The sequence below is a fragment of the Peromyscus californicus genome, unplaced genomic scaffold (assembly GCF_007827085.1).
Source record: "Peromyscus californicus insignis strain IS unplaced genomic scaffold, ASM782708v3 Scaffold_18__1_contigs__length_77618521, whole genome shotgun sequence".
NCBI lineage: Eukaryota > Metazoa > Chordata > Mammalia > Rodentia > Cricetidae > Peromyscus > Peromyscus californicus.
The window spans coordinates 28,744,554-28,759,990 of NW_026294480.1; the positions used below are offsets into that span (position 1 = coordinate 28,744,554).

Sequence of the window (15,437 nt, forward strand, 5' to 3'; positions counted from 1 at the left end):
CAACACATGCATCTAAGAATTAAAGACAATAAGCCCACAGACATGGAGGATTTCTTTGCAGACATTTAGTGCATAGCTTGTTAAAAGATCAGAGAGTCTATAGCCTTGAGCAATGTGTCAAAGGTTATGAGACTAGACAAAACAGGATAAGCATGAATTGTAGTTATGAAACCAGACTATTAAGGCAAATTAAATGTATAAAAATAGATCCAATAAACAAAGAATTGAAGTTTTCTGGGCTTCTATGCCCTGATCTATCAGCAGAGACTGGTGGGTTTTGGTTTACTTAAGATTCTCTGTTTTCACTAAGTTAAATAAGAACTTCTGATATCATTCTGCAAAGCTTTGTGAGAGCCAGTTATTCTTCAAGAATCCAGGGTTTTCTCAATCACACATCCTAAACTCTGAGCATAAATAAAAAGATTGCTAGAAAATATTTCTTAAATTGTAGGTCTTTTAAAAATAGAAACTGAGCCGGGCGGTGGTGGCGCACGCCTTTAATCCCAGCACTCGGGAGGCAGAGCCAGGCGGATCTCTGTGAGTTCGAGGCCAGCCTGGACTACCAAGTGAGTTCCAGGAAAGGCGCAAAGCTACACAGAGAAACCCTGTCTCGAAAAACCAAAAAAAAAAAAAAAAAAAAAAAAAAAAAAATAGAAACTGATTCATGCAGCACTGAGTGTAGCTATCCTTAGATAATTAAAATCCTAAATATGGCAGAATATGTCGGTTCAACAATACATTTAGACATACTTGACATGAAATTACTGAAAATTATCAATAATGATGTGTAGTGTTGACGGTGAGTGACACACAAGTATTAGGATATTTAATCTCTTTTTAGTGCCATAACAAAATATCTGGTGTTACTTAATTTATAGTGTTAATATATTATGAGATGGCTCAGCAGTTTAAAGTGTATACTACTGTTGCAGACGACCCATGTTCAGTTCCCAAAATCCACATCAGGCAGCTCCCAACTGCCTGCTAACTCCAGGTCAAGGTAATTCAACCACTTATGTTGGCCCTCTTGGGCACTTGTACTCATATGCAAAAATACACACCATAACATGTAAATATACACAATGAAAATAAATATAAACCTAAAAAATTATTTATTTCATAGTTTTAAATATTGGCAATCCTGGATTGTGTGGAGCTATTGTGTGGAGCCTTTGGTGGATGCCTTTTCACTGCATCATAACACAGAAGGTGATGTGTTTAATATATAGTGAGTGTTTGAGCCACATGACAAAAGAGAAGAAAAAGGCCAGAGAAGGGAAGGTTCATTCTTTCATGAACACCTACCCTACCTAGAAAAAAATCTACCTGTGGATGGACAATGTAAATCCTTTCCAAGTGTATACCTTCATAGGCCAATCAGCTTTTACTAGGCCTAATATTTAAGGATTAATAATGTTCAATATCATTGGTTCTGGCCATCACAGTAAGCCTACACCAGGAAGTAAAATACAGAAGTTTATCATATGAGGCCAAGACCACAAAGTCTAATGAGATCTATAAAACTTATGTACACACACATACACACATTCACACACATAAAAAAACATACACACACAAACACACATACCATGATTTATATCTAAATAAGATCAAATACAGAACTTATATCAAGCCATTATTTTTTATTCAAAGTGACTTAATGTAAGAATTGATTTTAAAAGTACCTGGATAGAGAAACTTTTCATTAAGCAGACTGGTCACATTATGGCCATGGTCTTGAAGAATTTGTGACACACGGTTCATCAACATATAGTGGCTTCCACCTAGAAATAAAACATAAGTTCATTTTTGTGAAGACTAATGAAAAGATTTCTGGTTACTATAAATAGCTAACATAAAGAAATCTAAAAGTAAGTGTAAAGACGTAGATAGCCTCATAATGCATAAACAGAAATAAGCTCTTCCATGCCCTCAATTACATTTTAGGTAACATCCAGGACATGAACCCAGAGCTCTGACCAACAGCAATCCTCAACCAAAGATAAGAAGGTCATGCCTGAAAAGACGGCTCAGCAGTTAAAAGCAGTAGAGGACTCCGGTTCAATTCCCAGCACTCACATGGCGACTCACAACGATCTGAAACTTTAGTTCCAGGAGATCTAACACTCTCTTCTGGCCTCCATGGGCATTTCATGCACAGGCTACACTTATATACTATGTGTGCAGGCAAAGTAATCATAAACACAAACATAACAATAAATCTTTTTCAAAAATCTAAAGGTTCCCATCTTGATTAATGAGCTACTCTGCTCAGACATTAGACACTCTTTGTCCTGTGGTTCATGGATATTTCCCACTGTGTCTTCCCATAACTGCATTAATCATTCTGGCTCCTCTTCTGATCCCTGAGCCTCAGGTGCAGAAGTTGCTTCATCCAGTCATTTGGTTCAATAAATTACCACAATAACAGAAAATATACCACACTAAGATGGCTGATATTTTTTCAGTGAAAGAAATTTCATGGGGACAGATGGCTATTGAGCCCTTAAGAAATTTCTCTTCTTAGACCCAAGTTTCTACCATTTTGAATAAAGCCATTAAGGGTCATCCTGAGGTCTCAATAATTCTGGGGTGCTCATGAAGAACATCAGGTGCATGAGAAACTGGGGCAACAAATTCTCCAACAATCCTGGGATCTTCAGGAAAGGTACAAGTATCTATAGAAGGATTTTTATTTGGGCCACCAGCTCAAAAATAATGACACAGAAACTTAATATGAATTCTTAAAACTAGGCATTAGAGCAGACTTATCCCACTTGCTCTTATAATTTAAATTAGGCCATTTATAGTAATCTACATTTTACCTTGTGGCTTTTTATCTTTCTTCCATTCTGTATGTCTGATTTCCCCCCATCTCCTTGCCATCTCTTCTGTTCCTCAATTATGTCCTTCACTTCCTCTCTGTGTCCATAAGTCCTGCCTATACTTTCTACCTAGCTATTGACAATTCAACTCTTTATTAAACCAATCACAGCAACATATCTTCACACAGTGTATAAATATCCCACAAGTATCATCAAACAATAGATTCTCTGTGGCCACAATTTCTTTAGAACATTAGTTTGAGTCCAGAGCTGAAGCAGAGAAAGATAAATTAAGAAAAGAAATGGAATTTGTACAACAAAAGCTGGGAGGTCAAAGTGATTGGGAGATCTCAAAGCACCATGATTGGGGCAGAGCTGGAAAGGTCAGGGAAGTTAAAACTGTATGTTGTGTGAACCACTCTTTTCACTTACATTTGTGTTGTCTGGAATAACACAAGACAGATGAAAGCCCATCACACCTCAAGTTTCCTGCTCTAGTTCTCGTTAGACTGAGAAGGGGTGCCCAGGGAAAGAGCCATTCTAATGAGTGCTCATGAAAAAGCGTTCATCCTGCAGCAAAACTGAGAATTTAAAACTGCACAAACTGAGCCAGTGAGGCCAGAAAAAAGTGAAGTTTCAAGAGTTGGGTCTTTACCTTCATTACATTTAAAATAGCAGCACGAAAGCAGATGGATGAAACAACTTCTGCTCCTGAGGCTCAGGGATCATTCCAGAAGAGGGGACAGAATGATTAAGAGTCAGAAGAACATGGAGTTTGCTGTGAGATTGTGTCTCCTAGGAATATCAGAATCTATACTCATGAAGTCTCACCAGCAAGACATAAGCTAGATAAGAACAACATAAAAATGCTAAAGTTGATGTAGGAAAGCACAGAAGCCGTCAACCCTCCACACACACAGCAAAAACAAACAACAAAAATACAGACACAAGTAAGACAGGCTGAAAATGGCAGAACCAGTCTTACCTAGGGAAGACCACAGTAATTGCTTATCCAATACAAAATGGACATGGTTTTGATACATTAGATCAAACTGTGACCCTCCAAGACTGTTAACAAAGTTAACCTTGAATCAGGGAGCAATGTCTATGACTATATGGCCAGAATTAGCCATGGAGAATTTTTAGGACCCAGGATATGATAGAGAACATGGGAAGAAATAGAAAGCATAGAAAGATATGTAGGCCCTTTCAATCTGGGAAATATGGATGGAGAGGATCAGCTGGCTATTCCATTGTAGCTTTCTTGAATTATCAGGGTCTTACCCCAAGACTCCAGAGTTGTTATTGATAATAGAACAATTCAGATAAATGCTTTCTGTCCTCGCTAAAAACATACATACTAGTGTAGTGTGTAGCTAGCTGTACCAGCTTTGACTGGGAAGTACTACCCCCAGAGAGTCTTCTGGTAACTGTCACACCTACCTATGACCTTACCCTGAGGTGGGGCCAAGATGGGATCCTTTAAGACCCGTGATCTGGATGTGCCTGCTCTCTTGATTCCTGGTGATTCTGGATGCTGGATGGTAAACCAATCAGAGGTCTCCAGAGAATACCACTGGACTGCACTTCACATCTCCCAGATACTGTAACCAATCTCTTTACTTGCTGTACATTACCCCAAAATAAACCTCCCTTTGGACTACATGGAGTTGCCTTAATATATCCCCCCCAATATTCTAGTAACACTATACAGACTGAGCAGGTTATACTTAGTAGTATGTGTGTATATACACATGAATGTATGCGTGAGACAACAAATGATGAAGAAAAAGGGCATGAATTGGAAAGAGAACATGGAGATATTTTGGGGAGAGTGTGGAGGGAAGAAAGAGAAAAAGAAATGATATTATAATTTCAAAAAATAAAATAAATAATTTTAAAAGCAGGTGGAAAATGGAGTCACGATTTTTAACAAGAGTATGCAAGTCCCCACCGTAATGATACTCATTAGAAAATGTAAAGGAATTCATTTTGGGACATAATGTGAGTCTTAGTCCTACAAGAGGCAGCCCAGTCCCTTCACCCTTCTTTTCTTCTAGGAAGAACAGAGCAGAAGGTTCAAGCCCATGTCTATAATAATCTGTGTTTCACTCCAGCACTGAGGTACTCAGGATCCATCTCTGAAAATGATCTAAGGGGAACCCACTGTCCTTTGTGAAAGGTTGAATACAATCATTACTTTATACTAGCACACCTCCAAACTTTTGCATTCTATTATCTTAGACAAACAAAAAGTAAATACCATTTGAGCCATAGAATAACAGAATTTTAAGACCCATCTATCTTCAAAATTGTTGAGAAGGTAAATGAAACAGAGCAGGGCACAACAGAATCATCCTTGGATTCCAAGTCATCTTTTCAGTTTTACCTTGGAAGAAAATATTCCTAATATTCATACCTTAGAAATTTAGGGAAAGTCTCTGAATGTTTGGTCCCTGGCACTGAGGAGATTGTGGGATTCTAGAGCTTAGGAGTACATCTTAACTTTTGTGCCCAGATCTGTGTAATGATTACTTCTACAGCAGCTGAAAGAAAACTTCTGCTTTACATAATTATCACCTGCCAGGCAGAGGTGGCTCACACCTTTAATCCCAGCACTCAGAAGGCAGAGGCAGGTGGATCTCTATGAGTTTGAGGCCAGCCTGGTCTACAGAGGGAGTTCCAGGACAACATAAAGAAGCTCTCTCTCAAAAGAAAAGAAAAAGCACAAAACAAGAAGACCACAAAGGGGGAGAGCAGGAGAGTTTGCTCTGTGTTTAAAGTACTGGATCTTCTTCCAGAGGACCCAGGTTCAATTCCAGGCACTCTCATAGAGGCTCATAGTCACATGTAACTCCAGTTCCAGAAAACCTGATTCCTTCTTAGGAGCCCCACAGTGCCTGGGCACATAAGTAGCAAACAGACAGACATGCAGGTATAATATTCCCACAATAAGCATAAGTAAGAATATATTTTTTATCATCATCTTGCTGAGATAGGATAATGATAGATAATGAAGAGGACCAGATACAGCTAACTTACTATTTGTTGCTCAAATGCTAAAGATAATAAAAAAACAGGGCCAGATTTGGGGGTAAATGCTGAGAGAGCAGAGAGACAATGGAACAAGCCACAGTTCACCTCACCAACTCCATGAATCCTCTGACTGAATGAATGTCTGAGTCCTCAGACAAAAGGTCTCCAGCTGAATAGGGCTTAGTTCCTGTCTCCTCATGCCTTATATACCTTTCTCCACCCAGCCATATTACTTCCTTCCTAGTGCTGGCATTAAAGGCATGTGATTCCCAAGTACTGGGATTAAAAGTGTGTGCCACAACTGCCTGGCTCTGTTTCTCTCCTAGACTGAATCAATCTCATGTAACCCAGGTGGCTTTGAACTCACAGAGATCCAGATGGATCTCTGCCTCCTAAGTGCTAGGATTAAAGGTGTGTGCCACCACTGCCTGGCATCTATGTTTAATCTAGTGGTTTGTTCTATTTTGATCTTCAGATAAATTTTATTAGGGTACACAATATATCATTACAACTATTCATTGTTAAATGCATAATGTAAATAGCTTTGCTATAAAGCAGCATTAGGTGCCAATGATGAAATGTTTATAGATGAGCATTCCCTTATGACTACAACAGCTAAAGGAGGTAGAGTTCTAGGTAGATACACAAATTGTAGGCACAAGAGGGTTAGTGACAAAAATATCTTAATTTGCAAAAACTCCTTAGTAATGCTACAGAGTAAACTCAGACGTCAGAAGTCAGTAAGAGCAGAATCATAGTCCCTTCAGAATGAATACTCTTCATTATAATTACCAAATAAAAAAAATCTAAGTAAGCCAACCAGCTTCATTTGCTTTTGTTTAACTTTTAAAAATATTTAATTTTCAGTCTCCTAGAACCCTTGCCCCAACTCTGCCCCAGTTGCCAGACAGCAGGGAAAATTCCTGTGCAAAGCCACCACCACCACCAAAATCCCCCATTGGACCCTGTAATCTACAAGTTCCACACCTTGCCCCAATATCCATCCACCTGTGACCCCAGTAACTTCCTGAGACATGGAAACCAAACTGCCAGCTCTCGTTGGAACAAGAGCTTTCATTGGAACAAGAGTAACCTACTGAGACAGGGAATCCACCAGCCCTCATTGGACCAAGAATGGCTTTCTGAGACACAGAACCTGCCAGCTCTCATTGGACCAAGAGAGGCTTCCTGAGACACAGAATCTGTCTGCTCTGACTGGATCAAGAGCCCTGATCAGACCAAGAGCAGCCCCATGAGTCACAGAATCAGTTAGCTTGGATTGGGCCAAGAACAACTCCCCGAGACACAGAATCTGCCAGCTACAATTAGACCAAGAGCTAAGATTGGACATAGAGGTGGCCCCTGAGACACAGACATAATAAGCACAGAGTGGACCAATACCAACTCACTCAGACACAGGCAGCTCTTGCACCTATTAGCAGAGGAAATGAACAGACGTCAATGCAAAAATACATACAACAACACAAAGAGCAATATGGCATCACCAGAACCTAGCCCTCCTCCAACAGCAAGACCTGAACATCACAATGTAGAAGAAGCAGAAGAAAGCGACCTTAAAAATAGCTTCATGAAGATGCTAGAGGCATACCAAGGAAAAATGAAAATTTCCCTTGAAGAAATTGAGGAAAAGACAAACAAAAAATGGAAGAAATCAAGGAAAAGATAAACAAAAAATGGAAGAAATAAATAAATCCCTTAAAGAAAGCCAAGAAAACCATGTGAAAGTAATTAAACATGTGAGGGGAAAAGCTTAAGACCTGAAAAGTGAAATAGAAACAATGAAGAAGACACAAACAGAGGGAACGCTGGAAATAAAAAATCTGAGTAAATGAGCAGGAAACACAGATGCAAACATAATCAACAGAATACAAGAGATGGAAGAGAGGATCTCTGGTGTGGAGGATACAATAGAGAAAATAGATTCGTCAGTCAAAGAAAACACCAAAGCTAAAAAAGTTATAACACAAAATGTCCAGAAAATCTGGGACACCGTGAAAAGGTCAAACCTAAGAATAATAGGGATAGAAGAAGGAGAAGAATACCAACTCAAAGGCACAGAAAATTCAACAACATCACAGAAGAAAACTTTCCTAACTTAAAGAAGGAAATACCTATGAAGATACAAGAAGCCTATAGAACACCAAACAGACTAGACTCCCTCAAAAAGTCCCCTTGCTACATAATAATTAAACCATTAAACATACAGAATAAAGAAAGAATATTAAGAGCAGCAAAGGAAAAAGGCTAAGTGACTTATAAAGGCAGACTCATCAGAATAACACCTGACTTCTCAATGGAGACTTTGAAAGCCAAAAGGACTTGGACAGATGTAATGCAGACACTAAGAGACCATGGATGCCAACCTAGACTTATATACCCAGCAAAACTTTCAATCACCTTAGACAGAGTGAACAAGACATTCCAAGACAAAGCCAGATTAAAACAACATCTAACCATATATCCAGTCCTACAGAAAGCACTAGAAGGAAAATTCTAACCTGAGGAAGTCAGATACACCCATGAAACACAGGCAATAGGTAAGTCCACAGCAGTAAATCCCAAAGAAGAGAAATACACACACACTACCATCAAAGAATAAGAGGAACTAACAATCACTGGTCATTAATATCCCTTAATATCAATGGACTTTTCACCTATAAAAAGACACAGGCTGGCCGGGCGGTGGTGGCGCACGCCTTTAATCCCAGCACTCAGGAGGCAGAGCCAGGCGGATTTCTGTGAGTTCGAGGCCAGCCTGGGCTACCAAGTGAGTTCCAGGAGAGGTGCAAAGCTACACAGAGAAACCCTGTCTCAAAAAACCAAAAAAAAAAAAAAAAAAAAAAAAAAAAGACACAGGCTGAAAGAATGGATTCGAAAGCAGGACCCATCTTTCTGCTGCATACAAGAAACACACTTCAACTCCAAAGGAAGACACTACCTCAGAGTAAAAGGCTAGGAAAAGCCTTTCCAATCAAATGGTCTTAAGAAGAAAGCTGGTGTAGCTATCCTAATATCAAACAAAACAGACTTCAAACTAAAATCAATCAAAAGAGATCAAGAAGGACATTACATACCCATCACAGGAAAGATCCACCAAGATGAAGTTTCAATTCTGAATATTTATGCCCCAAATACAAAGGCACCCACATATGTAAAAGAAACATTATTAAAGCTTAAATCACACGTTAAACCCCACACATTAATAGTGGGAGACTTCAACACCCTACTCTCACCACTGGAAAGATCTGCCAGATCGAAACTTAGCAGAGAAATAAGGGACTTAACTGATGTTATGACTCAAATGGACTTAATCGATATCTACAGAAGATTGCACCCTAACAAAAAAGAATATACCTTCTTCTCAGCAGAAGCTTGAAGGTTACTTGTGTTAAAATCTTGACTCTTTGCCAACAACAGTAGGTATCCAATTTAGGATTAAAATAACATAACACATTCATCAACTATGCCTTCCTATTATATCTGTGTCCTTTCCTGCCTTAACCTTTGGGTCACGTCCTATTCAAATATGAGTGCAAATACATTAACAATTTGAAAAAAATGTTTTCCCACAGTCTACATATGGGTTTAATGTGGTCTGTTGCCTTTGGTACTAATATGTATTTTCCCTACCCAACCCTGACTTTTATCACTGATTCATGTATATAAAGCCCTACCCAACTATCATGAGCTGCAGACCAAACAACTGAGCAAGGACATTTGTGGTGTTCACAGTAACATAGCAGTTCCTACAATAAGATGATGCTCTGATGACAAGAAAATTCAGTGACTGGGTGCTTATACAGAAGAAAAAAATCTTTTGAAACCAAAAATGTTTATGGATGTTAGCCAAACCCCTGAAAAATCATGAAATGCTCATTGCTCCCTTTTTGCTGAGGAATAGACTGATCACTTTGACTAATATGCATCCCATCTACTCACAATCTAAAGTCCCAGTAGAGAAGCCTTTTTCATCTTCCTTACAATATACCACTCAGTCTCCTGCTGATGTTTCCACATCAGATGCTATTTCAATCTACTGTTTGCCCCCACTCTTTGGTAGAATCCCTTCTGAGCACCATATTTCACAATGCATCCTTCCTCCCCCAGGTCTGATCTAAGCCTAGCTAGAAAATCTCCTGCATGGTCGGTCCACTGCATGCTGTTTGCATGAGGCATGGTCTCACAAGACACTATATTCCCAGCAAGCACTCACCAATTGTAGATATAGTCAGGATTTTTGCAGCATCCAAAAGAAGAACCTCAAGGAGAAATAAGCTCACTAGAAGCCCAATCTGATGCTCAGCCATCTGTAAAAACAAGTGGAGCACAGGCATAGGATGCACAGCTTGAGAACTGTGTGCCACTAAGTGACCCTGTGAGCCTCTGTCACAAAGCACTAGCTGTGGCCTTGAAATGGGGTAAAAAGGGAGAACTTATTCTGGTCTTCCAAATGTCCTCTTGCTCTTTGCCTTGTCTCTGCTGGTCTCTTTCCATTGGACATTCTGTTTCACCCTCCTTAGCCAGAGTCAACAGAGGAACAGGGGCTGAGTTAATATTTACCTTGTCCTCTAGCCACAATATCCTCTTTACTGCCCCTAAATGACTCTCTAAATTGTGAATCAAGGAACCCTGAGGAATCCTGTCAATGCCAGCATCTTGAAGTGACATGTACCATGAACATGTTACAGGCCTGTTCCCTAACATACAAGACTCTGCCTCCTCTGTCATTTCTCTATTTGTGTCCGATTGCCATATCTGTAACCCATTATGCCAGGTGCCAGTCTTAAAATCTCAACACTGTCAATTGTAAGTTAATGATTCAGGAAGACACCTAAGATTATTGCCCAAGGGCTCTCACTAGTCACAAATTCATGAAAATATGCTAGTGGCCTAAGTGTAGGACTTTACTCCCCAAATAAAATATGTATATTTCTTTACTTCTTACTCCATGGCTTGCTGTTTAGCTGGGACACTGGACCCAGGTGTCATTCTCCCCTTCTCCTATTGCTCCCCATCTTTCTTCCCTGATTTCTCCCCCTATGTCATCTCTTCCTGCCAGCCCTGCCTAGTCTTTCTCCTATTGGCTGTTCAGCTCTTTATTAGCCCAATCCGGTGTTTACACAGGCAAAGTACACAGCTTCACAGAGTTAAAAAATGCAACATAAAAGAATGCAACACATCTTTGCATCATTAAACAAATGTTTCACAATATAAAATAATGTAACACATCTTCAACTAATATTCTACATTTCCCCGTTTTTGTATAAACAAAAATGAAAGGCTTTAACTTTAACATAGTAAAACCATATACAACAAAAACATTTAAAGTAAAAATTACATTTACACTATTCAGTTCATTTATTTGTATTTAACAATTTAGAGAAAATAGTCCATTGTCTATCTTATCTTAGTGATTCTAAAGTTTTATACCAAATTTACTTTTCATTGTAACTAAGGAAAACCATAACTATTTAGTCAAAACAATTAAAATTGAACCTGCAGTTCTTGGTGAACATTATAAAACAGAATGGAAGTATTACACAATCTTCCCCAGGGCAAGCTCGGGACTGCTTCCAATTCTGCCACTTATCAATCAACCCAAGAGGAAGGAGCACACTGCCTATGCAGTCATCCTCACATTCTATTCGAACACTAAACAGCTTTAGCGACGTTTCCCAGTATAGCCTCAAAGCAGGAAGAGAATCTGCTTCATTAGCTTCAAAGCATGTAGGAGAACACAGCTTTGAATTCTGCTTTGCAACATGGTGTCTTGTGTCTACAAGTCTTTACCTGTGTCTGTGTTTAGGCATTGCATTCGTATATGATCATGCTCCTTTCACAGTCTTATAACAGAAGAGACAAAAAAGGAGAAATAATGTGAGAAAGGGGACTGCACTGTTCTTTACAACAAATTACCAGTCAATCTATTGCTCTCATACTTCTCAAATGTATTAATATGATGGTTAATTTCATTGTTAATTTCATTAGATTAAAGGATACTCAGATAGCTGGGAAAGATTTATTTCTGGCCATGTGTAAGATTGCTTCCAGATGGCAGTAGCTTTTGAATCAGGGAAAAGAGTAAGGAAATTCCATCTTCACCCAAAGGATCTGAGCACTGTCACATCTGCTGAGGCCTAGAAATAAAAAAATAAAACATAAACGTAGAGTCTCTCTTCCTCCCTCCTTGAAGCTGAGACACCCATCTTCACCTTACCTCCAACATCAGACCTGGGGACTGTGGAATTGGTTAGGTACATAAAGCACCTGTGGACCTGAGTACAGATACCCAGTACCCATATAAAGAGATAGGCAACTATCATCCCAGATCCAGGAGGTAAAGATAGGTACATCCTGGGCTTGCTGGCCTGACAGTCTAGATTACTTGACAAGCTCCAGGTCCAGTAAAAGACCCTATCTCAAAAGTAGGGTGAGCAGCATACAGGAAGGCACCTAATAATACCTAGTGTCAACCTCTGCCTTCCACATACATGTTTACATATGAATGTATGAAGTGTCACACTCATATCTCCACACAAACACACATATTTCACACACATAGACCTCTCCCCATCTCCCTCTTTCTCTCTCTGTCTCTCTCTGTCTCTCTGTCTCTCTCTCTCTTTCTCTGTGTGTGTGTGTCTCTCTCTCACACACACACACAAACACACACACACACATGCATGCACGCACACACGCACGCACGCACGCACACCTTGACAAACATGCATAGTGTGTGAAAGTACATGTCACATTTCCAGAGGAGAAAGGAGTTCATCAATATCACTAGCAAAGCTTCTTGTAGCAGATTGGGATAGGGACAAAAGAAACATTCAGAAGTTGCTAAGAATGATATATTTGAACAAATTAGGATGAGTGTGTATATAAAAGTGAGAAAAGGCATTTGGCCTGGACCATTATTAGTAGGAATTAATAGTAATTTAGCAGTACTCACTTGTTGAAACCAATTCTGTGATATTGTGTGTGTGTGTGTGTGTGTGTGTGTGTGTATACAGTTATACATATAGTTATAGCTATAGTTATTTATATATAATACCCTATATCCCTTTGATCCTATATTTCATGTTCTCCTTTGTGGTTTAAATGCTGGGTTCTGTTACTTCTGTCTTCACTGAGATTCTCAATATGCATGTTAAAGATGCTTACCAGTAACTCATATACTCTGTTTAGTAGGTTAATGCCCCTGAATACTGAACAAGGTTTATAGGAAAGAAATGATAAAACAATTCCCTCTCCTTTCTTTCTTTCTTTCTTTCTTTCTTTCTTTCTTTCTTTCTTTCTTTCTTTCTTTCTTCCTTTCTTTCTTTCTTTCTTTTCTCTCTCTCTCTCTCTCTCTCTCTCTCTCTCTCTCTCTCTCTCTCTCTCTCTCACAAACACAAAAGCAAACAAACAAACGAACATGTACACACCTATCCTCCACTAGTTGATCTTTTCTGTAGAAATATTCAGAAATGGGAGAAGGTGATCTGGGCAGTATAGACAGACTTGGGTTCTCAGATCTCTTAGATTAGTGGGAAGAGCCCAAGACAATAAGCCTACAAACCTAGGCCTTAGTCTTACCTCTCCAAACCCATCCTTGGTGAATATGAGTTTGAGCTCAAAGGCTCCATTATCTACTACCTATGGTAATAGAGATGTAGACTAGACAGTAGACAAGAGAGAAGAGAACACATGGCACGAGGATCTGCTCAGCACTTGGTGAGGGGCTTCATACTGCGTCATGAGAGCATCACATGCCATTACAGAACAAGCACATCAGCCCCAAGCCCTCTTCTCTTTTGGTAAAACTGTACTGTAACCATCAGGGAGGGCATCCCATGCCAAGCAGAACAAGCATGTCAGCCCCAGGTGTAGCTGGAGTTTTCCTGCCTGGCCCACAGTCAGGGCAAATCTCTCTCACCCACCAGTCCCAAGCCACTCAAACCCGATCAAGTAAACACAGAGACTTATATTGGTTTCAAACTGTATGGCCGTGGCAGGCTTCTTGCTAACTGTTCTTACAGCTTAAATTAATCCATTTCTATTAATCTATACCTTGCCACGTGGCTTGTGGCTTACCGGTACTTTACATCTTCCTTATCCTGATGGCGGCTGGCAGTGTCTCCCCCACCCAGCTTCCTGTTCTCTCAATTTTCCTCTCTGTTAGTCCCGCCTATACTTCCTGCCTGACCACTGCCAATCAGTGATTTATTCATTGACCAATCAGCAACACATTTGACATACAGACCATCCCACAGCACCCAGGCCCCCTTCTCTTTTGGTAAAGCCACACTGTAGCCATCCTGGAGGCCCCACCCTGTGGACTTCTTTTAACTTTGATTATATCACAAACCTCCTGCTGGAAAGTGCCCTTGACATATAAATTTTGGAATTGAGTTTCTAACACATGAATTTGGGAGGACACGTTAAAACCACAGCAGGAAAGTAAGTATGGACTGGTAAAATGACTTTCCTATAAGTCTTGACAAACAACAGACATTGGACATTTGAGTCCCAGCAGGATTCTTTCTCCCCTACCATATGTAACAATAGGTAAGAAATTCAAAGTGTAGTTTTCTGCCACTTCCTCATGCAAAATCATAGTAGACTTTGGGAAGACCAGACACTGGAATCCAGACTTCGGTCACTTTTCCCTCTGACACCAATGCTACCAGAGCTGATGTAGGCAGATACTTCTGGATATGACTTGATAAAGTCGGGGGGGGGGGGGGGGGGGGGGGGGGAATTACAGTCAAGCACGAGACTTGAGATGCTCACATTAGCCATCATTCAGTCAATTAATTTGTCAACAAACAGCCAACATTAACTGTGTCCTCTTTTCAATGTACCATGTTAGGACAGAAGCTAGGAGTAGAGGGGTAACTCGGAGAATCAAGCTCTAGGATGGCATACAATCTTAATTTGAACTCTGAAGACTCACATTAAATCATAAGAGGAAAAATAAATTTTGTAAGACTTTGGGGTTTGAGAGGAAGGTAGGAGAGAGTCGTATTTCCAATAAAGAAGGGCAAGACATACTCAGAGCTCTGAGATTTGAATAACAAATCCCACTGCAGACTCCAAATATGATGTCATGATTTCACTGACATCACAACTCTTGTTAAGTGTGTCTGACTCTTTGGTCACAACAGTATAAAGTGTCAGGTTTAAATCTGTTTAGAAGGCACTTCTTCTCAATGCATGTAACCACAGCACCACCATGTGTTGGCTCATCATATGTACAGTTCCCTTGTCAGAGGCACAGTTCAGTCCATTCATTCAACAAACCTCTGCCCAGTTTGCTAGGTTTGGGGGAACAGGGGCCACAAACAGCCTTCAGAGCCCGGAATCTCCCTCTAATCCTTCTACTGAGCTACAGTTCATCCCAACAGCAATGCTATGTATATCGCTTCTCTTTGTAGCTTTTTACTTAACGGCATTGAAGTTCATTCTGTATCATTTATACATCTCTGGCTTATCCGGTTTGACATATAGTAGTTACTCCAATAAGTGGATAGACTGTAGTTTCTTTTCATTACTTATTTAAATTTATTA

General features: G+C 39.8%; 1 protein-coding gene across 1 annotated transcript in view; it reads right to left on the reverse strand.

The window, feature by feature from the left end:
• Window positions 1-12,235, reverse strand: part of LOC128113828 (UDP-glucuronosyltransferase 3A2-like) — a 37,926-nt gene extending 25,691 nt beyond the window's left edge. Inside the window, exons 1-3 of the mRNA XM_052743761.1 lie at window positions 12,100-12,235; window positions 1,700-1,784; window positions 476-495 (exon numbers count right to left, since the gene is read on the reverse strand). Coding sequence (XP_052599721.1) covers window positions 476-495; window positions 1,700-1,784; window positions 12,100-12,235 — 241 coding nt within the window. The remainder of the gene's footprint in view (window positions 1-475; window positions 496-1,699; window positions 1,785-12,099) is intronic.
• Between the last annotated feature and the right edge of the window lie 3,202 nt (window positions 12,236-15,437).